We start from the raw sequence: 24,550 nt of genomic DNA, 5'->3' as shown, positions 1-24,550 counted from the left end.
GTGGAAAAATAGTAGCCTATAAATCTTCACTTTAGATTTCTTCTTCTTCTTCTTCTTTGGTGTATAGGCAACTGTCGTGAACCACTAATGCTGGTAAATCATTTGGATTCACTGTATATTGATCTTGATTGGCTGCAAAGTGAGGGTCACATTTTCTACAGTACAATGTAACTTCACGCTTGTCATATCTCTTTGTATAGTCAATGATACTATTTGCATTCATATTATGAAATTCACGAGTTTCAATCTGTCTATTTGAAGCAATATCACATACAGTGTTTTGAATGGTGAATCACAATCGGTAACTGCCAAATAAAAATCACTTGGTTTATAATCATAATATGCAGTTTCGTCACAACGATGACGTAGAAACCAAATTGTCTTGTTAGCCCAACGGTTGAATCGTAGACCAGATTCCTTTTCCAAGAATAATTTAAATCCACAACGATACCAATCCCGTAGAAATAAACTAAAATCACGTTTGGGATTCTTTCCAATCATAGCGGGGTAAGTATTGTCCCACTGATCACATTTATCATAGTGACAATTGGAACACAGATGCCCTCTAGGGTGAGAGTCACACACCTCAAGACATGAATTACATCCTTTATTTTGTACTGCATAGCCTCTATGTAATTTACAAGGATTACATAATTTGCACTTTTCACTATAGTCATCAATAATTGTACAATTCTCACATTGAGTCCAACTGCCAAGAGTGTACATGCACAATGGACATGTATAGAACATTTTTTTTGGGTTTCCGATGTCAACTCTCTCACAGCTAAAACGAAACTGATCGTCCTCGCAGTTGATAAATTCAGTGTGGGGAATGGGGAGAGGAGTAACTCTGTGACGTTACCTCTTTCGAATGGTGGGGGAGCCATCTACATTGAATCCATCGATAATGTTTTCAAAAGTATGTCCATGATATGATTCTGCTTTCTTCCAATTAATATATCAATGAATTCACTACAAGCACTTGAGTCACATTTTAAAAGTTTCATACAATAATCCAATGGGGGAGAATCACTCCTCATTATATTGTCAAATGTTCCCTGACGAGAGAATATCCTGTGTTGAAGAGATAACTCGAGAAAATCGTCATCCAAAATCAAATGTTTTTCCATAAACACTAGATTTAATCTAATTCTCTCTTTCTTAAATTTTTTCATTTTTCAATCCTTTCAATCTGACTGCTGACTCTAGACTGACCCTGATTCTTTAGCCCCTAACCTAACCTAACCAGAAAAGAAAGAACATTTTTAATTTCGAACCAATTTTATTGAATAATTACAACAACAATAATACTAAGCATGTACAATTATCGATAGAGTTTATTGTCTTCGATACGTTTCACTAATGCACTTAAAGCACATAGAAGTCTATTGATATGTGCTATATCAACTTTTTCAGCAAAAAATAATTTGTCCTCCACTTAAAATTTACTAAGTTATATCATATATCTTGCATATACTACATTCCTTCCAAGACAAAGCCGTTATCCATTCGTGATTTCCGCAACAATGTTTGGTGCTCTTTTATTATTACCTTCAACTCCACTGTCAACTTCTAGGAAGGTAAACATTCCACTCGCCATCAACACAAATATATATCCAAATGAGTAAAGTCAAAACTGTTCTTCTTCTCACTCCTTTGAATTCTATTCACAGGCTAATAAAAATATGGCAAAAACCCTTTCCTTATATTCTCTGCAATCCTCCGTCGCTAATATTTCACCGAGGCTCTGATTGGCTGAGAAGGAGATGTAACCGACTCGCTGATTGGCTGAGAAGGATCATAACATTCGCCTCGAGCATGCACATGGCCAAAACAACAACAACATCAAATAAATCAAACTTTGGAAATTTAGGTCATTGACCCACTTCGATTATGCAATCATTCTCCCTGGGGAGGCTATGCCCATATTTGGTGTACTGACAGAGTTAGACTAAATTGTAGATGGCATAAGGGGTGAGCGACACGAGTCAATAAGGCCTTTCTACTTTGGGGTAGATTCATGGATGACGTAATTTGTATTTGGAAGCACGGATTTGAATTTCTTGAACATTTGAATAGCTTTGATAAAAACATTAAATCTACATTTTAGTTTGAAGAAAATTACAAGCTACCATTTCTTGACATTTTGTTAATTAGAAGAGATAACCCTTTATTTTTCTCAATATATAGAAAACCTAAATACAGCGACAGATATCTAGATTCTCACTTGTGCCAGCCGGTTTCAGTGAAAAGAGGAGTTGCGATTTCATTAGTTGACAGGGCTTTTAGTATTTGTTCCCAAGAATATTGTGATTCAGAATGGTTGAATTTAAAAGACATTTTATTTTGTAATGGTTATCCGATTAATTTCATAAACAAAATAATACAAAATAGACACATTAAACGTAATTATACAAGAAATGAAGTTTCACAGTTTTCCGAGTTGAATTTGACAAAAAATCATATTTCTTTACCGTATGTACCTGGTCTAGGTGAAAACCTTCAAACTGATTTTAAGCAAATATAACATTGATACATACTTTCAGTCAATTAGACCATTAAGCAGTTTTTTAAATTCTGGGAAGGATCTGACTTGTCGTGTGTGGAAAGTTTTACAAGGGCCGAATTCACCAACAGTTTGTTGAATGATTCATTGAGCATCGTCACTCAATAGATAAAGCTCTAAAATTTAGCAAGCGTCCTGAAACTTTTGTTTCAGCTGTGGCAGAACACATTTTCTATCATTCTGATCATTACGTATAATTCGACAATGCTACGGCTATTTCTAACGACAGAGAGTTTGCACAGTGGGATAGGAAGGCAATTGAAAGTAAAAAAAAGCATATTCTTCCTAATATTTCTATAAATAGACATACAAGTAATTCAAATACTGACCCGATAAATAAAATTCTCCTTAAAAGTGAACCAATAGCTAATGATGTAAATACAAGACCTAGGAGAATTGCAGCAGTAGTTGCAAGCAATAGGATTATTTTGCAACATGGTAATTAATTTCATATTCATTTTATTTTATTCGTCCGCTTTATTGATTTCATTAAACAACTCTATTTAGCTTCTGTGGCGTTCAGTCACAATAGCGGCAATTGTATATACAGTTATTTGTTGTTTCTATTTCTTGGTTTTGGATTTTATTTGCTTTTAGGTTATTTTTGTTTTATCTTTGTTTTCTTAGTGCTGAAGGAGCCTTGTTTCATACAGGCAAAATATGCGCGTCACTCTAGTTTTGTCTTTTCCTTCTACTGGTCGTAGTCCCGCTTGTTTTCTTCATCGCGATATTTTTTTTTCTTTTCTTTGTTTTTGTCATGGCTGTCATGGCTTTTTTTGTCATTTTTCTTTGTTTTTGTCATGACTGGCTAGTTTGGCTTTACATCTTTCAAAATCTTTGATATGCAGTATTATTATTACTGCATATTATTATTATTATTATTGTTCAAAAAGAAATCGAATGTCAATATTTTCTATGGTATTTTTTTATAGAACTAATATTTTGGTCTTAGACTAAACAAGGATGCATTAAGGGTATGGTTGATTCGATACCACAAAAGTCGACATAAGGCGTTGAAGGACAACAGAACGACTGCAAAGGACATTTTTCCGCGGGGGGGGATGAATTTTCTGCTGGGAGGATTTTTCACGGAGAAAATTTTCCGTGGGGAAAGAAGTTTCCGGGGGTGAACTTTCAAAGGGAAATTTTATACAGAATTCCCACACGAAAATCTTTTTATTTGTTTTAATTTCTCTTCACTGACTCAGTTTCACATGTGGAGATGTTAAGAAGAATTGTCCGGCGGGGGGGGGGATTTTCCCGGGTTGAAATTGTCTAGAGTATTTTTCCGTAGGAATCGGGAGGATTTTCCTCGGGAGAAATTTTCCATGGGGGTTTCCACAGGGTAAATCCTTCAGAATGAAATTTTTGGCGGAAGCAACTTTCTACTAGGGGGGGTAGAGATTCTAAGGGAAGAATTTTACACAGGCGGGGGGGGGGGTTCAAATGAAAGTGTGCAAAGAAAAATTTTCCAGTCGAAATATTCCGCGAGAAAATTCCCTGGGAGGAAGAGGGGGCCAGATTTTAAGGCATTATTTAAAAACTCTCAGAAATTAAATTAAAAACAAGTTTTTCAACTGAAAGTAAGGAGCAACATCACAACAAAACAAACGGAAATTATTACTTATATGAGGAGAGTTGCCCTCTCCTCAATACCTTGCTGTTTACGCTAAAGTTTTTTTTACTTTTAAAAAGGCTTATTATCCTAATTAAATAGCCCTTGTGTTTCAGGAGTCGTTCTTAAATAATTGGGACAAAACGTGAAACTTTAGCGTAAAGACCGAGGTATTGAGGAGGGGGCTACCCCCCTCATATACGTAGAAATTTCTTTTCGTTTTAAGTTTTGATGTTACTCCTTACTTTCAGTTGAAAAAACTTTTTCTTCAATTAATTTGTCAACTAGCTCGGAATGTATTAGCCTACAGAATTTCTGCGACTGTTACCGGGAATTTGTCAAATAGTATTTCGCCCAATAACATTATATTTTGCCTAATAATAAATGTATATAGGCTAATATATAAAAACTTTTGACATAAATATAATAAAAATATTATAATTAATAAAAATGACAGATAAAATATCATATAATAGGTATTACATACAATTTCAAATAAAAATATATATAAAAAATACACGGTAATAAATTTAAATAATGATAAATAGGGACTCGTGTGATTTTTTTTTGAAAGAACAAGGATTACCATCAATGTAAAACTAAACAAAGTCTCAATTGGATTATATAGTTTTCTTAAAATTGCTTTTGAAAAAGTTTTATGAATAAAAAAAAATCTTTTTTGCATGATTTTCCATTCTTAAACTGAAAACAGGTTTTACCATTTTATGCTAAAGATTTGCTTCTTCTTACAATTACAGATTGGAAATTGTGGAAAGGTCTATTGAAAAATTGGAACCGCCTATAATACTACTGTAGCACTGCAGAGCCAAATAGCAAAAGCATAAAAGGTTAGGGACATTACAGTAGAAATTACATATTTGTCACAAAACAGTGACACTTCGTGACATTATTGCACATACAAGTATATGTATATGACATACCTGTATATGACAGATATGGCGTCTCGCATAGAACTAACTCAAGTCAAAAACGTTCCTTAAATCTTAGTCCGCTTCCCAAAATCTTAAGCAGTAAAATCTTTCAAAAACAACTTACTGGCTTAACAAAAAGCTCAAAATTCAATGCACGGAACAATCCAGTTACTTGGAATCTGTTTGGCCCACTTGAAGCTGCATGACTCTTAGTGTTTCTGTTGTCATTTTGCATTCCCTATAAAAGAGATATAATAAAAATATAATGTTTTTACTTTTATAACTTTAATAAATCAAATAATATAAACATTTTGATTATTAAATATCAGTAGGCCTATATGTATATTAAACTGACAATGCACATTCATTTGTATTTTTTTCAGTAAAGTGCAAATTATGTTCTGGTCTTGGGAAGGCATAGGGGTCTTGAGCCCTACTCATGTTAATTTCTGCTCGTTTTGAGTTTGACTTGGTTATCTATTGTAATTTCTGTTCGTTTTCGGTTTCATTTATTTATCGATGCTGAATTGTGGTAGTTTCACCCTTGGTCGATTATTTGATTTTATTTTTGCTCATTTTTGGTTTAATGGAGTTCTTTAGTTTTCTTTGAAAAACTTATTTTGTGGAAAAAGTTTTTTTAAGTAATTTCTGTTCGTTTTATATTGACAGAGTTTTTTCAGGGAAAAAGAAAATAATACTTTAAATCTTTTTGTTTTTTTAAGACTTTACAGTTTGGCCTGCTATTTGTATGCTGGAGAAACGTTTTCAGCAATTTTTTACAACGTACAGCCTTTTATAAATCTGGACACAAATAGTGCTGTTAAATTTAGTTTCATACCTCCTCTAGTTGACCTGAAATGGAAAACCTGATACCATTCGCAAAAAAATCTGCTTACTTTCTTTGATAGCTTGGATACACTTACACTATTTTGATTTGGTTAAATTTTAAGAGCAGAAGAAGCCCCGAAAGTTTGAACTTAATACCCTCAGTCGTTCTTGGGATACTGCTGAGAAACCTTATTGAGAATTAGTATTAACACAGTGCATTTTGATTTAATCTAAGGGCAATATTTAGTTTTTAAACATAGTGGGCAAATGGGAGGGGGATTAGTTGCCCTCCAATCACTTTCAACTATCAAAAAAGGCATCAGCCCTTTCTATTTTCAATCTCCAATAGGGGCGTTAGTTTCTCTCCAATCACTGTGAACTATTAAAAAAGGCCCTAGCCCTTTCAATTTCCAATCAAATGAGCAATTTTGAAGTTTCTACAACAGTTTCAATAAAAACCTTATATGCCCCCAGGGCATAACTTACAACCCTTGCCCTGAGGGCTGGAGGGTGTCATCCTCAAAGACCTAATTTCCAGAACTTTCTACTACGTTGATAAAAATGGCTACCTGAATATTTTGATTGGATGTGTTTGGGGGAATGGTCGGCATGAGAGGGAGGCATGACATCGCTATCTATAAGAACCTTTTAGCCCCCAGGGCATAACTTACAACCTTTGCCCTAGGGGCTCTATGGGGTTTGCCATCCTTAAATACATAATTTTCAGAACTTTCAACTACGTTGAACAAAACGGCTATCTCTAAACTTTGATTGAATGTGTTTGGAGAAATGGTGGGCGTGAGAGGGGGGTTAATTACTCTCCATTCACTTTCGAGTATTAAAAAGGGCACTAGACCTTTCAATTTCCAATCAAAGGAGCCCTTTTTGAAACTTCTACAACAACTTTCTATATAAAGCTTATATGCCCCCAGGGCATAACTTACAACCCTTGCCCTGACGGCTGGGGGGGGGACGGTTGTCATCCTCAAAGACCTAATTTCCAGAAGTTTCTACTATGTTGAACAAAATAGCAATCTGAAAATTTCGATTGGATGTGTTTGGGGGAATGGTCGGCATGAGAGGGGGGTTAGTTGCCCTCTCATCACTTTCGACTATTAAAAAGGGCAATAGCCCTTTCAATTTCTAACTGAATGAACAGTCTTCGAAGTTTTTACAACAAAGCAATCTATAAAAAGCTTGTACGTCTCGAGGGCATAACTTACAACCTTTGCCTGGGGGCTCAGGGGGGTTTGCCATCCATAAATACATAATTTCCAGAACTTTCAACTACGTTGAACAAAATGGCTATCTCTAAACTTTGATTGAATGTGTTTGGGGAAATGGTGGGCGTGTGAGGGGGGTTAATTACTCTCCACTCACTTTCGACTATTAAAAAGGGCACTAGCCTTTTCAATTTCCAATCAAATGAGCCCTTTTTGAAACTTCCACAACAACTTTCTATATAAACCTTGTATGTTCCCAGGGCATAATTAACAACCCTCGCATTAAGGGCTCTGAGGGGGTTATCATCCTAAAAGACTTAATTTTCAGAACTTTCAACTACGTTGAACCTAATGGATATCTCAAAATTTTGATTGGATGTCTTTGGGAAAATACTCGATGTGAGAGGGGGTTAGTTACCCTTCAATCGCTTTCGACTATTAAAAAGGGCACTAGCCCTTTCAATTTCCAATTGAATGAGCCCTTTTTGAAGTTTCTACAACATCGCTTTCTATAAACGCCTTATATGCCCCCAGGGCATAAATTATAACCCTTGCCCTGAGGAATGTGGGAGGGGAGAGGTTGTCATCCTTAAAGACCTAATTTCCAAAACTTTCAACTACGTTGAATAAAATGGCTGTCTAAAAATTTTGATTGGATGTGTTTGGGGAGAAAGTGGGCGTGAGAGGGGGGTTAGTTACCCTCACATCACTTTCGACTACTAAAAAGGGCACTAGCCCTTTGAATCTCCAATCGAATGAGCCCTTTTTCAATTTTCTACAACAAAGATTTAAATAAAAACCTTATATGCCCCCAGGGCATAAGTTATAACCCTTGCCCTGAAGACTGTGGGGGGAGTGTTCTGCTTAAAGGTATAATTTCCAGAACTTTCAACTGCATGGAACAAAATGGCTATTTCAAAATTTTTATTGAATGTGTTTGGGGAAATGGTGGGCGTGGAAGGGGTGTTAGTTGCCTTCCAATCACCACCGACTATTAAAAAGGTCACTAGCCATTTCAATTGCTAATCAAATGAGCCCGTTTTGAAGTTTCTACGACAACGCGTTCTATAAAAACCTTATATGCCCCCAGGGCATAACTTAAAACCCTTGCCTTAAGGGCTGTGGGGGAATGTCCTCCTCAAAAACATAATTTCTACCTGGAAATCAACTACGATGAACAAATGGGTATCTCAAAATTTTGATTTGATGTGTTTCGGGAAATGGTGGGCGAGGAAGGGGTGTTAGTTGCCTTCCAATCACTTTCAACTATTAAAAAGGGCACAAGTCACTCCAGTTTCCAATTGAATGAGCCCTTTTCGAAGTTTCTGCGACAATTACTTCGATACGAAGTGCCCTGGTCTAAAGGAAACAATAATAAATAATACATTTTGCCAACGTCGTTCTTATATGCCCCCAGGGCATAACTTAAAACCCTTGCTCTAAGGGCTGTGGGGGGAGTGTCCTTCTCAAAAACATAATATCTACCTGGAAATTAACTACTCTGAACAAAATGGCTATGTCAAAATTTTGATTGGATGTGTTTGGGGAAATGGTGGGCGTGGAAGGGGTGTTAGCTGCCTTCCAATCACTTTCGACTATTTAAAAGGGCACTACCCATTCCAATTTTCAATCGAATGAGCCGTTTTTGAAGTTTTTACGACAACTCCTTCGATACGAAGTGCCCTGGTATGGAAAAAGAAAACAAAAAATAAATAATATTGTGCCAGCATCGTCCTTTACTTAGGCAGCGGGATTGTGCTGCCTATGATGAAAGACATATCGCCAAACCTTTATTTCCTTTAATTGTTCGGGTGGTGGGGCAAACACTTCTTTTTCTTTCAACGATTTATCTAGTCCATACTTTTGATTTTCAAAGGTATGGTAGACACTGATGAACTTATCCATGCCAAAATCCAAAACTCAGTCATCATTGCTATACCAGTTTTTTGTTCTTTAGGCAATTTAATGTCTTTTCATACTGAAATCTATTCAAAAATATTTGATTATTACAACAAGTCCGAATTCTAATAACGACTTCTACTAAGCTTCAAACTTTTTTTTTTTAAATTGAATACTTATATTGCTAAAAAACAGAAAAAAAATCATAAATTTTAACAATCAATAGTGTATACACACACAAAACACTGAAGGACGTAGAGGATTCTGACTCAAGTAGACAAGAAATGACAATGGCAGCTTGGGTGTTCAATAGTCAGCACTTTTATGTATACATCATTTCCGCCATATAAGACATCTTTTTCGGAATATGGACGTAAGCATCAAAATAACCAGTAAGTTCATCTATAGAAATATCTTCAGTCACATATTGTCTTGCTTGTTGTGCACATGTTGTAGGAGAGCATTCACGACCTGTGAGCATTTTGATGTCACTTTTAGAGATCGGTGCGCTACTTGTTCTTTTCCGTTTTTTAAAAGGTTTTGTTGCCTTAAGTTTTCTGCTAATTTCTTCCAATTCTTCGTCGATGTTTTCTTTTGAACTACAAAAGTTTGAATGTGACTTGATAGAGCCCTCTACTTCAAGTAAAGCTGGCTTTAAGTCACTAAAGTTCACGAAGTCACTTTCAGAGCCAAATTTCTGCCCATTCAAATCAATTTTTCTTTTAGATTCTTTGACTCGATCAATGCAAGAAAATTTTAAAGCCTCTAGTTTAGTTACTTGATTATACTTTTTGCCTGAGTTAAAATCCAATTTCGAGGAACGAATAATAGGTGATTGAAAGTAATTCAAGCGACTTTTCCGAATTAATGTTTTTGTGTTTTTGAAAGATGGTGGGCAGCTCAGTGAATGGAGTTTTAATGGTTTTTTTGCCAGTCCAGTCACAAGTGCTTCATCCAGTCGTTTGGATAATTCCCCATCAACATCGACATTCTTCATTTTTCTTGTGCTCATTTTGAACTCTCCTACCAGTTTGGAGCTATGATTCATTTTGCTTCAAACTTAACTCTAAGCTTCAAACTTTGGGTTTACTTTTTTAACGTTTTGAAACTGTTGCAATTCCTGTTAAAAATATATTCAAATATTTTTGCAATTACCAGTTTTTGCTCATAATATGATGTCATGAAGTGCATTACGTGCGTAACATCATTGTAATTTTTACTACATGTTGTCATTTTTAAAAACCAAATTAACACTCTTAACGACATTTCCCAGACTTCTGACCTATCTAGATTGTTTTTTTTTTTATGCGAGAATATATATATATATATATATATATATATATATATATATATATATATATATATATATATATATATATATATATATATATATATATATATATATATATATATATATATATATATATATATATATATATATATATATATATATATATATATATATATATATATATATATATATATATATATATATATATATATATATATATATATATATATATATATATTATATATATATATCCGATTGTCGCTTGTCTTCTAACCACAGAAAATTTGTTGTCTTTTCATACTGCATTCTTTTTAAAGATATTTCATTATTAAAGCAAGTCCGATTTCTAGCAACGATATCTAATAAGCTTCAAACTTTTAGTTTTATTTTTTAAGGTTTTAAAGTTTTTGTAATCCTTTGTGAAATTGTATACAAATTTTTTGCAATAACCAGTTTTTTATGCTTTACGCAATTTAATATCTTTCAATACTGTGTCTTCTCAAAGATATTTGATTATCAAATCAAGTCCAATTTCTAACAACGATTTCTACTAGGCTTCAAACTTTCGGTTTTCTTTTTTAAGGTTTTTGAATTGCTGTAATCCCTTGTTAAAACATATACAACATTTTTTGCATTTACCAGTTTTTTGCTCTTTACTCAATTAAATGTTTTTTCATGCTACAGTCTCTTGAAAAACATTTGATTATTACAGCACGCCGATTTCTAACAACGATTTCTACTAAGCTTCAAACTTTTGGTTTTATTTTTAAAGGTCTTGAATTGTTGTAATCCCTTGTTAAAATATGTACAAATATTTTTGCATATACCAGTTTTTTGCTCTTTAAGCAATTTAATGTCTTTTCATAATGCAGTCTATTCTAAGACATTTGATTATTACAGCAAGTCCGATTTCTAACAACGATTTTTACTAAGTTTTTGCTGTTTCCGCAATTCAATGTCTTTTCATACTGAAGTCTATTCAAAGATATTTGATTATTAAAGCAAGTCCGATTTCTTATAATGATTTCTACTAAGCTTTAAACTTTTGGTTTTGTTTTTTAAGGTTTAGGAATTGTTCTAATCCCTTGTTAAAATATAGACAAATATTTTTGCAATTGCCAGTTTTTTGTTCTTTAGGCAATTTAATGTCTTGTCATACTGAATCTACTCATAAATATTTGATTATTACAGCAAGTTTGTGTGATTATTGCTCGTAAGTGTGACGCCACCGGGCCCAGGCACTAGGCACGCGATAGGCTTCTATATATAGATTCTTACTGTAGCTTTTCTTCTAAACACAGACAATTTGAGCCTTTTCTTGATGTCATAACTTGCAAATGGACCTTACATTAGAAGTGGTGCATTTGTAAAATTACTTTTTTTTTATTGGACCTTTAACTTTTACCTCAGCTTGTCTTTTGTCATTATGAAAGACTTGTCACCAAACCTTTGCTTCTTTTAATTATTCAGGTGGTGGGTCGAAAACTTTTTTTCTTTCAACGATTCATCTAGTTTGATTTTCAAAAGTATGGAAGGCACTGACTACTGCTTTTGTTTCTTTTAATTGTTCAGGTGGTGGGATAAAAACTTCTTCTGTTGCCTTGGCTTGTCTTTTGCCATTATGAAAAACATATCACAGAACCTGTGTTTCTTTTAATTGTTCAAGTGGCACAACAAACACTTCTTTTTCTTCTAACGATTATTCTAGTCCATATTTTGATTTTCAAAGGTAGGGTAGGCATTGATGACCTTATCCATTTCAAAATCCAACACTCAATCATCAATGCTATGCCAGTTTTTGTTCTTTAAGCAATTTAATGTCTTTTCATACTGAATCTATTCAAAAATATTTGATGAATACAGCAAGTCCGATTTATAATAACGATTTCTACTAAGCTTTAAATTTTTGTTTTTTTCTAAGGTTTTGAAATTGTTGTAATCCCTTTTCAAAATATATTCAAATATTTTGCTATTGCCAGTTTTTTGCTCTTTTATGCAATCTCTTTGTTCAAGCCAAGAGACGGTAAGTTTCCTATATAGGGTTAAGTGTCCTAGGTTGCAAGCTACTGCTGCAACCCGGATATGAATAACATCATATGATGTCATGAAGTATTTTTTTATTACATGATGTCATTTGCAATACATGACACCATCATATGATGTTATGAAGTACATAAAAAGTGCATGACGTTATTGTAATTTTTACTACATGACGTCATTTGCTAAAACCACAATTAAGGCTCTTAACGAATTTTACCAGAATTCTGACCTATCATTTTTTAATTCTTTTAATCCCTTGTTAAAATATATACAAATAGTTTTGCAATTACCAGTTTTTTGTTCTTCAGGCAATTTAATGTCTTTTCACGCTGAATCTATTCAAAAATATTTGACTATCACTCCAAGTCCGATTTTTAACAACAATGTTTACTAAGCTTCAAACTTTTGGTTTTCGTTTTTAAGGTTTTGGCATTGTTGTAATCCCTTGTCATAATATATACAAATATTTGTGCAAGTACTAGTTGTTTGCTCTTTTATGCAATTTTAAAGAGCCTACAACCATGCCTTTGCGGGTGGAGAGAATCCCCTAGAGCCAGGGGCGGATTCAGAATTTTCTTTAGCAGGGGACGCATAAATACCAGCAATTTAAAGGTAACCTCGATAATTATGCGTCGTAGGTGGGTAATGGAAATGGAAATGGTCATATATTTAATCTAAAATCTGGTGACAGTTAAAGTTCTACTAAATTTGTTGAAATTTAAATCATAGGCAGCACAATAGCGCTGCCTATGATTTAGAAACTTAGAAACTTAGAGCAAAAGGGCTCATTTGATTGGAAATTGGAATGACAAGTGCCCTTTTTAATAGTCAGAGAAAGAGTGCAGGTATGTACTTCAAAATACCTTTCCAGGACATACTTTAGCCTGTAGACCCATCCCTGAAAGTTTCATTTGCCTAACCTAACTTCTTTCCAAGATAGCCAAAAGTAGCTAAAGTAGAATTTTAACAACATAATAACTGAAACATACAGTAACATGCCAAACTAACTGAAGCATACTGAAAAGTAAGCATTCAAAATAACTGAAAACATACAGGTCATAAAACAGCTAATACAAAAAATAAAAATGAATTGTGATAAGACCTAGTATACAAATCTGTAGAGACTAAAATACTTTTGAAAGACTACCATGGTACCTGCAACTAATTCTGATGGAAGTACGTTCCAAGTCTTCCATACCTGGCTAGATAAAGAGTTTTGGCCTAATATTTTCTGTGAACATAGTGGGTATATTTTGTGTTGGTGTTGACAGGTACTGCTTTATTCTGTAAAAGTGAATAAGTAAGTTGGAGTGGTATTACCAATGTTCCTAACCATGCAGAACATATTTATTAGGTTGGCTCTATCATGTCAGAACTGAAGACTAGGCAACTATAGTCTCTATATTCTCTGGTGGTAAGGTAGATGTCTCAGGTAAGGTATGAGTTTGATGGCTCTACATTGCACTCTCTCAACCCTCTCTCTATCTCTCTTATTAAGAGGATACCATACTGATGAGTGATACTCAAGTATTGGACATGCAGTGGATACATAAAGTGAAATCAATGAACAAAGATTAAACTTAGAAAATGTACACTTTAGATGTAGTAATTGGTAGTTGGCCTTATGGGTGATGTCCAATACATGTTTATCAAATTTGAGACTTGAATAAAAGCAAACCCCAAGGTTTCAAACATACTCCACGCTTGAAATAGCCTTAACTGTGCATACACCAACGGATGTACTGAGACAGAGCCCTTCTTCATAGTGAAAGACGCCCTGTCCCAATCCTAGGCTTCAAAACCAGCAAAAAACTAAAATTAATTAAGCTGATACTTTCCATGACAAAACCAACCCCACTCATAGAGGAATTCAAAGACGTATTCCAAGGTATAGGACAGCTTGAAGGTGAGTGTCACATAACACTCAAAGAAGGAACCGAACCTAAGGCTGTACCAGCCAGACGCATCCCAATATTTCTCCAAAACAGGTTCAAGAAGGAACTAGACAGGATGGAAGCACTTGCGGTCATCAAAACGGTTACTTATCCCACAGATTGGGTAAATGCTGCAGTTGTGGTCGAAAAGCCCGACAAAAGCCTCCGGGTCTGCATTGACCCACAGGACCTGAACAAGGCCATCAAAAGACCCCACCACCCAATGCCCACATTTGACAAAGCAATACTAAAACACTCTGGTGCTAAATTTTTCACCAAGCTGGATGCCCATCATGGATATTGGTCTCTCATCTTTGACAACGAATCACCTCAACTAACAACATTTTACACTCCATACAGCCAGTACATGTTCAAACGCATGCCGTAGGATGAATTTCAACGCCGCATGGAAGAGGCATTTGAAGGCATCAAAGGTTTTTCTGTCATAGTCGATGACATCATTATATCTGGGGAAACCATAAAGGAGCACGACGCAAATGTTTGCAGTGCACTAATCAGAGCACAAGAAAGAACTGTGAAATTCAACCTAAAAAAATGTGTGTTTAGGTGCGACAGCATGCCATACTTTGGACACATAATATCAAAAGGTGGTATCCACCCAGACCCACAAAAGGTCTGTGCACTGAAAGAAATGAGAGCCCCATCTACCACGGATGAACTACAGACCATACTGGGAATGATGACCTACCTAGCAAGGTACATTCCCAATCTAGCATCACTAAATCAGCCCCTACATAACCTGGAAAAACAGCGACAGCTCAATTGGGAGCCACAAGACGATTTAGCATTGAACAACATCAAAGAATCCATTTGCAGCTCATTGCCATTTTTTTATCCAAAAGCAGGGAACATCAAACTACAAGTTGATGCTTCAAAGTTTGGCCTAGGAGCCACCCTTATTCAAAATGGTAAGTCAATCTCCTTTGCATCACGCTCATTGAACACCACCAAGCAGAACTACTCGCAGATAGAAAAGGAACTATACGCTATTCTCTTTGGCTGCATACACTACCACCAGTACCTCTATGACCAGAAGTTCATAATTGTATTGGATCACAAGCCTCTCCAAGTGATCCTGAATCACCCAATATCAAAGATGCATGTATCTCCCTGAAGAGGATGGAGATATGCAAAAAGAGATCAAATCATATGTGCATTCTGTTATGTCAATCCAACCAATCAGCTATGACAGACTTAAAAAGCTCAAACAAGAGACAGCAGCTGACACTCAATTGGTTGAGCTGGCCAAGACAATCAAAAGTGGTTGGCCAGCATCCAGAAGAAATCTCCCAGCAACTCTCACCCCATTCTGGAATGTCCAGCATGACCTGACGGTCATAGACCAAATCATACTAAAAGGAGATTGCCTGGTCATACCCAAAAACTCCCAAAAAGACATCCTCAATTGCATACATGCATCACATCTGGGTATCAAAAAACTAAACAGCGTGCTTGCTCAGTCAGCTTTTGGCCAAGGATGACAAAAGATATTGAAGAACACATCAAACACTGCTATGCATGCAACAAACTCCAGGACTCTAACCAGAAAGAGCCCTTGATGCCATATGACATCCCTGACTTACCATGGGAGAAAATTGGTTGCAACCTCTTCTACAAAAATAGGGAATACTTCCTCATTACTGTCAACTATTACAGTCAATTTTTTGAAGTTGATAGAATGGGAAGCAGTGCATATGCTCACCAAATAATACTGTACCTGAAAAAGCACTTTGCACATTATGAAATTCCTTGTATGCTCATTACTGACAACAGCCCACAATTCACATCATCTGTCTTTCAAAAATTCATATTGGATTGGGAAATATCTCAGACCACATCCTCACCACACTTCCCCCAATTAAACGGATTGGCAGAAAGGTCCGTACAGACGGCCAAAGATATCCTGAGGAAAACCAATATTGCTGGAAACGATTTTGAGCTGGCATTGCTAGAGTATGGGAACACCCCAGTTGATGGTCTGGCCTCCCCATCCCAATTGCTAATGAGCAGAAACCTCAGATCAATAGTCCCATGCACCAAAGAATTGTTTGCACCAAAGACCATTCACCACAAGTTGTTTTGACAGAATTGTATGAAGCAACAGTCATGCCAGAGCAAGTACTATGATCTAAAGTCAAAGCAACTGAAACCCCTATAAAATGGACAACCTGTACAGGCCCAAATCCACAGCAAACTGTGGCAGGCGGGCATTGTCAAAAGAGCAGATGTGAATCCCAGATCCTACATAGTCAAGACAAATGACAGAGCAGCCTACAGAAGGAACAGGCGCCACATAAAGATAGTCTGTCAGCAACCTCAGTTGTCAGACACCACCATAACTGAAGAGATCCCCTATACAGATACTCCAACCACACCACTGAGTCCATCAGAAACAATACCTACCCCCATCCCTAGAACCCCAGATGAAAACCGTCTGAAACCTCTCACTCACGTTCATAGCCCAACATTTAACAGGCCCATACCTGTACCAAGCACCAGTCATGTGAACCATACAGAACTCCATGACACCCCCTACATAACCCATACTGGTTGTGCTGTGAATCCAGTCCAGAGGCTTAACCTGTGAAATGGTAATTGGTGAATTAAAGGAATACCCCCGCCCCTTTTTTTTCTAAAGTGAAGTGAACATTGTAAAAAAAAAAAAAAAAAAAAAAAAAAAAAAAAAAAAAGGGAGCGAGCCTAGCACCTCCTCATAAAGAAATATAGTAATGTATTATGGCAGTTTGTTTAGAATTTAAAAGTGGAATTTGTTTTAGTGTATTTTTGTACCAGCTTGCTAGTTTGGAAAGGAAGAAGGATGTAATATTCTTACCTTTCTGTTCTAGGTGACCTGGGTTTCTCTGTCTAAACAATAAATGTTGAGACTTTCTACAGATTCAAGTCTCAAATTTGATAAACATGTATTGGATATCACCCATAAGGCAAGCTACCAATTACTACATCTAAAGTGTACATTTTCTAAGTTTAATCTTTGTTCATTGATTTCACTTTATGTATCCACTGTATGTCTAATACTTGCACATTACTCATCAGTATGGTATCCTCTTAATAAGAAAGATAGAGAGATGGTTGAGAAAGTGCAATGCAGGGCCACCAAACTCATATCTTACCTGAGACATCTACCTTACCACCAGAGAATGCAGAGACTACAGTTGCCTAGTCTTCAGTTCTGACGTGATAGAGCCAACCTAATAAATATATTCTGTATTGTTAGGAACATTGGTAATACCACTCCAACTTACTTATTCACTTTTACAGAATAAAGCAGTACCTGTCAACACCAACACAAAATATACCCACCATGTTCACAGAAAATATTAGGCATAAACTCTTTATCTAGCCTAGTGTGAAAGACTTGGAACTCATTTCCATCAGAATTAGTTGCAGTCTAATTAATAAATAAATAAATCAATATATTCACTATCATCCTGGCTAAATTATGTTGTAAACTTCAAATTTATTTCACCTTTTTAAAAAACTTAGCCTATAATGTATGACTAGATTTAATTAATGGAGAAATAGGCCTATGGTATTAGGCCTACCATAGGACCATCAAGAGGGGTAGGTTGCATTGTCAGCGCAATAACTATTATATTGAAAAGGAGCAAAAATAAGGATTTCATGGGTAAACGTCAGGAGCAGTGTCTCTCTAGAAGGACACATGCTAGAACAGTAGGTGACATTTTTAGATTGTTAATTTTATGTTCATTTCCACGTTTTGTTGGGGTTTTCAACAATCCATGCCCAGCCCATCTCTAATGGTCTACCATAACCTTGGGCTATATGAAAAAAAAAACAGCAAAAAAAGATGGAATTCTCAATCTGATCTGACTGAGAGATTTGAGTCTCTTCTTGACAGCAATGTCAGTTGAGACTTCTTTCAATATGACTAATTTTCTTCCTTCTCAGCACAACACCATTAGCTGCAAATACTTTCAATACAGCAATAATTAATACAACTCAGCTTCAATCTAAAAAGAAAAAACAATCTTCCTTTATAGTAGGATTTTTTTTTTTTTTTTTTATTTTTTTTTTATAACACGGACATATATCATTGCTAAAACCACCAATCAAACCTATTATACATACAAGATCTATCCCTTTTCAACACTGACAATACAGCAATTACATTACTATCAGCATCAGATAAAATCATTTTCTCTACCACTTTCCTGTATAAACTTAATAAACAGGTCTGTCATCCTATAATTCAAAGAATCATCATCAATCAAAATTCCTAATGCAAGTGTTACTGAAAATTCTTTTAAATTTTCCTCTTTGCACAAATTCATCATTTCTTTTCTCAAATTTTCATACTCCTTACATTCAACAACATAATGGAAAATACTTTCTATCTTGCTACAGTTATCACACTGAGGACTATCAGTTTTGCCTATGATAAACAACCTATGATTAAGACCTACCTGGGTCGACCAAAAACGGAACATTAAGCAACCATATTTTTTTTTTAATCTACTTTAATTATTCATACCAAAGCCAGGCTTCTTTTTCTGGGTAAGAGCTATATTACTACTATTATCCCTCATTTCTTCAAAATGTTTTTGGTTAATCTTTCTAACCATCTCTCTAATCTGTTTATATGTTTCTGTAGGGGGTGTAAGGGTCATATTTTGTGCTGTCAGTTTGGCATATTTGTCTGCTTTTTCATTCCCTGCCACCCCCACATGGGCTGGACACCACAAAAATTGTATCACTATTCCTTTCCCAACAATCTTCAGAATTGAACTATAGCACTTATGGACCTCATCATTTTGTTTATTTGGAAAATTCTTTAGGGACTGGAGGGCAGATTTTGAGTCACTGCATATGAGGAACTTAGATTGGTTTTCATCACTTTCACTAGTTTTCCTCAATACCCATTCTAGTGCACTTTCAATTGCTTTTATTTCTGCCTCAAAAACCGTTGATTCTTTACTTAGTGACTTTGTAATCACTGTATTTAATTCTGGAACCACTGTTGAACAACCCACTCCTAAGCCATTTATTTTTAAACCATCTCTATATATTTTATTATATTCTTGATACTGGCTATTCAAAACTGAGAGGACTTCATATCTCATTATTATGGGGTTATTTTCCACTTTTTCCCAAGTAATAAATCTGACACTCAATCTGAACCCAATCCCAGGGGGGACTTTTTGGTGTTTTTTCATAATATAGCATTTGGGTAAAAGGTACTTCTATACCTTCCTAAGTTCTTCAAATTTTTGAGCAGTTCTTCAAATTTTTCAAAAGGATTTAGATGTTTCCTTTTTCTATGGTGATTTCTAGTGTGGGTCCGACCAGGTTTAATTATCAATTTCTTAACTGGGTGATTAAAATCTGCTTTCCATAGATGGTTCATGTATACTATAAGCATTTTATCCCGTCTTGTGTTGAGTTTCTCCACTCCAGACTCACCCAGGAGAAAAGGACTTGGGGTGCTCTGGTGAGCTCCAAATGCCAATTTTAGGGCTGTATTCTGTATTGTATCAAGTTCTCTGAGAGTAGATTCTGGGGCAATGCTGTATATCAAACTCCCATAATCAATTTTAGGTCTTATGTATTTGATATAAAATTGTCCTGCTGTAAATATGTTGACACCATGCTTCCCACATGAAAGCATCTTCATCAAATTCAGTCGCTTTGCACAGGATTCTTTTAGATATTTGACATGTTGACTAAATTGAAGTTTATCATCAATGTGTATTCCAAGGACTTTATGACAATTGGTTACAAGCAGTCCCTCTCCAAATAAAGTAAGTAGCGGAGGTCTAATATTCCTCTTAGATGTGAACAACATAACTTTAGCTTTAGATGGTTCAAAATCAAGATCTATTCCTAGGGACTATAACTCTATTTGGTCTAATGTTTCTTGGACAACTTTTTCTGCTTCTTCCACTGTGTTTTGGATTGTCCAAGTATTATTATCATCTGCAAAGATTCCTCCTTTGCAGTTACTGTCTTCTAGAGGGATATCAAATAGTCTGGTCCAAGAACACTGCCTTGTGGAACACCTCTTTCCACCTCAATGTCCTTTGATCTTTCTTGTCCTACAGTCACAGCAATTTTTCTATCTGACAGGTAGCTCAGTGTGAATTTCATCAAATTTCCATTAATTTTTGCTTTAGATAAACCTTGTAGTATCTGTCTGTGAACCAAATTATCAAAAGCTCCTTTAACATCCAAGAACACTGCAATCATTACTATGCCATTATCAAGTGCATCAATGATGTCTCTCTGCATCCTGACCAGGTTATCTACTGTATTTCTCTCTCTGCAAAAACCTGTCTGAATATCCTGCAGCAGGTTAGCTTCATCTATTGCAAATCTCAGTCTTTCCTTTACTAGCCTTTCATATATCTTACCTTCAACTGGGAGCAGAGTTATAAAACGATGATTTTCTACTTTGTATGGTTTATTTGGTTTTGGGATCATGATAGATGTGTCATTCTTCCAAATTGTAGGGAAATTGCCCTCCTTCCACAATCTTTTGATGAGCTGTAGCAGAATATCCTTCCATTCATCAGTCAACCTTTTAAAGAAAACAGGGTATATGTTGTCACTGCCAGATGAAGTCTCTGGTAGTGTCTTTAGAACAAGTTCAAATTCTGATTTTGAGAAGGGTTTGTTGTAATTTGATACTGATTGTTGCATAGAAAGTTTTCTTGCTTTAGTGAAAGTTGTTGAATGTGGGCTGGTTCCTTCAAATGGATCTTTCTTACCTATTGTCTGGTGGAGATGACTTGCTCCTGCCTCAGCTTTTGTTTTGTTATCAGCAATCACTTGTCCTTGGTAGGTTGTTGGCTCCTGCGGATGGTGGTACAAGTCTCTCCTATTCATCTTTCTCATGAAGGCATACACTTTTCCAAAGGGATCCCTGAAGTTGAGATTTGAAACAAAATGCTTCCAAGATTCTGCTTCAGCTTGATTTATTGTTTTTCTAAATTCTGCCTGGGCCAATATTTTTTTTCTATAATTTTCAATTGTCAGAATCTTGTTGTAATTGTTTGAAGCTTGGTTTAGTTTCTTCTTATTTAAGCTACACTGTTCATTCCACCATATTGGTTCATTCCTAGTCTTGTTGCCCAATGTCTTGATGGGAATAGTCTTCTTAGCCACTTCCATCAGTAGATCTTGTAATCTTTCAATTTTCTTCTCTCTAGTCATAACTGTTGCCAGTTCTTCTTCAATACTTAACCTTGAAAGTTCTTCCTGGAAGTAATCCCAGTTAACTTTCTTAAATTTAAAGGTAGGGCGTGTTGGTGGGGTTTGACTTCTTAGTGTAGATTCTTTATACTCAATTATCACTGGCTCATGATCACTGGTTAAGGTTGGTTCAGGAGTTAAACTTATATTTAGTTGATTGATTATTGCTACTGCAGAGAATGTCAGGTCAATGGTAGAGTATACTCCTGTAATTGGGTTTCTTCTAGTTTGAAGTGCAAGTGGGGTCACTAGGCCAATGTCATCATTCTTATCCAGAGCACTTAGGGTAAACCTATACCCCTACAATTGAGATCCACATAAACACCAGGCATCTGAATGGGCATTAAAGTCACCAGTAATAATAAAAGGCTCTTTGGCTTTAATCACTTTTTTCACTTTATTGAAAATGTCCTCTGTTTGTGGCTCATTTCCATTGGGGTTGTATATATTAACAATAACTATTGTATTCCTCTTACCCAGGAATACTGTGCAAGCTACCATCTCAATTTTAAAACTTCTGATGTCTTCAATATCTAGTTTTTGAAACATTAATGACTTTTTAATGCAAATTAATATTCCTCCTCTTGACTGTTCTGCTCTATCTTTTCTTATTACTTCATAATTTCTAAGTCTCCATGAATTCTGGGGTTGTAGCCATCTTTCTTGAAAGCATCCGACATCAATTTTTTCTTTTTCTAAATGGCACTCTAATAAATCCTTTTTGTCTTTCATATTAGATTGGATGTTAAAAGATAGCAAGTTCATTCTAGTTTATTTGCTAGATTCCAAACTTCTTCTACATTGATGTCAACTTTGAACAGTGAGCACATAAGATGACATAGCTTCACTATCCTATCTTTCATTTCTAATTCTTTGATGTCTATCACTTCTGGTACCTTCGATACAAATAACACTAGCTGTTAAAGGGTGTTTTTAGGTTCAAGGGGGGTTGCTCTTTCACAGCCTTCTTATTGAGTGCATCTACATAACTCTGATATGTATTAGCTGCTCTTTTCATTGGTATGTTTTGCGCACCTGCAATTTTTATGATTTCATAGTTTTGTTGGCGGGCTGGGCAGCTGCCAGATGTTGCTGAAAGTTATTTCTTATAGTTAGCCCAGATATACTTTTAGTATTTTCCTGACTCTTTGGTTTCTAGTTTTAAGGGACACTCATTAGAAGAGTGTTTGTTTGCACAGATCAAGCATACAGCATATGGCGACCTAAACTTTTCTTGAGTGTGGCCATACTTTTGGCATTTAAAGCACTGAATAATGGGTCGGTTGTATCTCTCAATACTTCTTATTCTTCTATATAGCCAAATAGACTGGGGAAGAGAGTTACTCTCAAATGCTACACAAATACTCAGGCTATCTTCTAATTTTTTGGTCTCTTAGTTGTATCTTTTCAATCTCTTTAATTCCTTAATCTCAATATTAGTTTCTACCCTGAGGTCTGTCAGCAGTTCTTCCTTTGAATAATCTAGTGCTATTTGCTTGATTACACCATAGCTGACCTGTCTTTTCTCTTCAGGTGCTACATCAACAACATCTAGCTTCTGAATTTTCATTAAAGTCTCGAATGCAGTTTGTGATTGAACATATACTGATAGTCTATTTCTATCATAGTTTGAGTAAAAGTCAATTTTTTCTGTTTGAATAATTTTCTTCAGTTCTAGATTGATTGCTCTGTCTGATGGAAGTTCTACCTGCAATGTGAAAATCACTGTTAGATTAGTCACTGACGCACTGCTTTTAAACTAACTAACTGCCTCTCTTGTATTATTCCTAACTCTGAATTTTTCTGGAAATCTTTCATTTGGAGGATTTACAGTCTTAGAAGTTACTTGCTCAAGATAGTAGCTACTTCTCTTACCACTCCTTGCCAGGAAACAACTGATGTCATCGGCATCCAGATGGTCTACAACATTTGTGAGTTCCTCATCTACTTCCTGGCTGCGAAGAGAAAAATCAGTTGGCAACCCTGAATATCTATTATGGATCCTAACTGAGGGTACAAATTGTAAATATTGGGTTTGAGTTACACGGCATTAATGACCTTGAATATTTGGATATAGCAGAGATGCATAATAGACTGTGGGAGACCACTGAGTTTCTTGAAATGTTGAGTGAGGAAATTGTATAGGCCTAGGTGTTTAATGGGGCAGTCCAGAGTATACTGGAAATAGCTGGGTGTGAGATAGTGAGAATGATATTTGTGGAGGAGACAGTCCTACTAGTGCCGATGTTAATCCTGTTTGTATATGGTTTGTCTGTTGAGGATGTCTAGTTCCCACTGTGACACTTCCCCCTAGGGTGAACCCCCATTAGAGGGTGGGAATTCATTAATCGATCCTAATCCAAATATTGTAAATGCTCTTACTCGAAATCAAAACTTCAGAATGCGAAATAGTCTAGAAAATAAGCCTGGGCAACAATTTTTTTATTTTACCGCGTTGTCCGTTTTCCTCGATCCGAAGGAATTCTCAATTGTCTAAGGATCCTTATTTTTTAAATATGTTGCCTAAAACGACATCTAGCATTTTTCAATTGAACTTGCGAAAGCTGCATTTTTTGACAGTATTAATTTTTCCTTAACACAGGCCAAATCTAAAAATTTTCCTTGTGTTGCATTTCCAATTTTTTTTTGTGAACAAACTGGAAGGTTAACAAAAGAACTTCCAGAAATACTTTATGTGTTTCCTAATTATTAAATGTTTTTCAGTTTGTCTTTAAAACGCGACTTAAGTAGCATTCTGACGTTTTCCTTAGTCTTTGAGTCGAGTTCATGAGAATCAGTTTGAACAACAACAACAACAACAACATCAGTTTGAAAATTTTAAGGATTGTCATTTGCAGTTTTCAAACAGTTCGTGGTAACGAACTGTAAGTAAGGAGCGACCCGGCTCAATGGTAACCGAAACTCTAGAAAACGGGTTTTTGATACCAATAGATATATCAAAAGAATCAGA

At 35.6% G+C, this 24,550-nt stretch overlaps 1 protein-coding gene and 1 long non-coding RNA gene across 2 annotated transcripts; both read right to left on the bottom strand.

Moving 5' to 3' along the window:
- Positions 1-5,237: 5,237 nt before the first annotated feature.
- Positions 5,238-24,057, bottom strand: LOC148940896 (uncharacterized). Its single transcript, XR_016143396.1, has 2 exons — positions 23,962-24,057; positions 5,238-5,351 (listed from the first exon to the last, which is right to left on the bottom strand). It is a non-coding gene; the product is annotated as an uncharacterized LOC148940896 (long non-coding RNA).
- Positions 9,232-10,131, bottom strand: LOC148940897 (uncharacterized). The gene has a single exon (XM_089105193.1). It carries the CDS (start codon positions 10,109-10,111, stop codon positions 9,386-9,388), a length of 726 nt encoding a protein of 241 aa, XP_088961319.1. The 5' UTR covers positions 10,112-10,131; the 3' UTR covers positions 9,232-9,385.
- Positions 24,058-24,550: the final 493 nt, after the last annotated feature.

The sequence above is a fragment of the Artemia sp. Qi Xiang Cuo genome, chromosome 19 (assembly GCF_049724085.1).
Source record: "Artemia sp. Qi Xiang Cuo chromosome 19, ASM4972408v1, whole genome shotgun sequence".
Lineage (NCBI taxonomy): Eukaryota > Metazoa > Arthropoda > Branchiopoda > Anostraca > Artemiidae > Artemia > Artemia sp. Qi Xiang Cuo.
This window is presented reverse-complemented; position numbering and strand designations above follow the sequence as displayed.

Coding starts and splice junctions, on each gene's coding strand:
- LOC148940897 (XM_089105193.1), bottom strand. CDS start 10,111: ATGAATCATAGCTCCAAACTGGTAGGAGAGTTCAAAATGAGCACAAGA.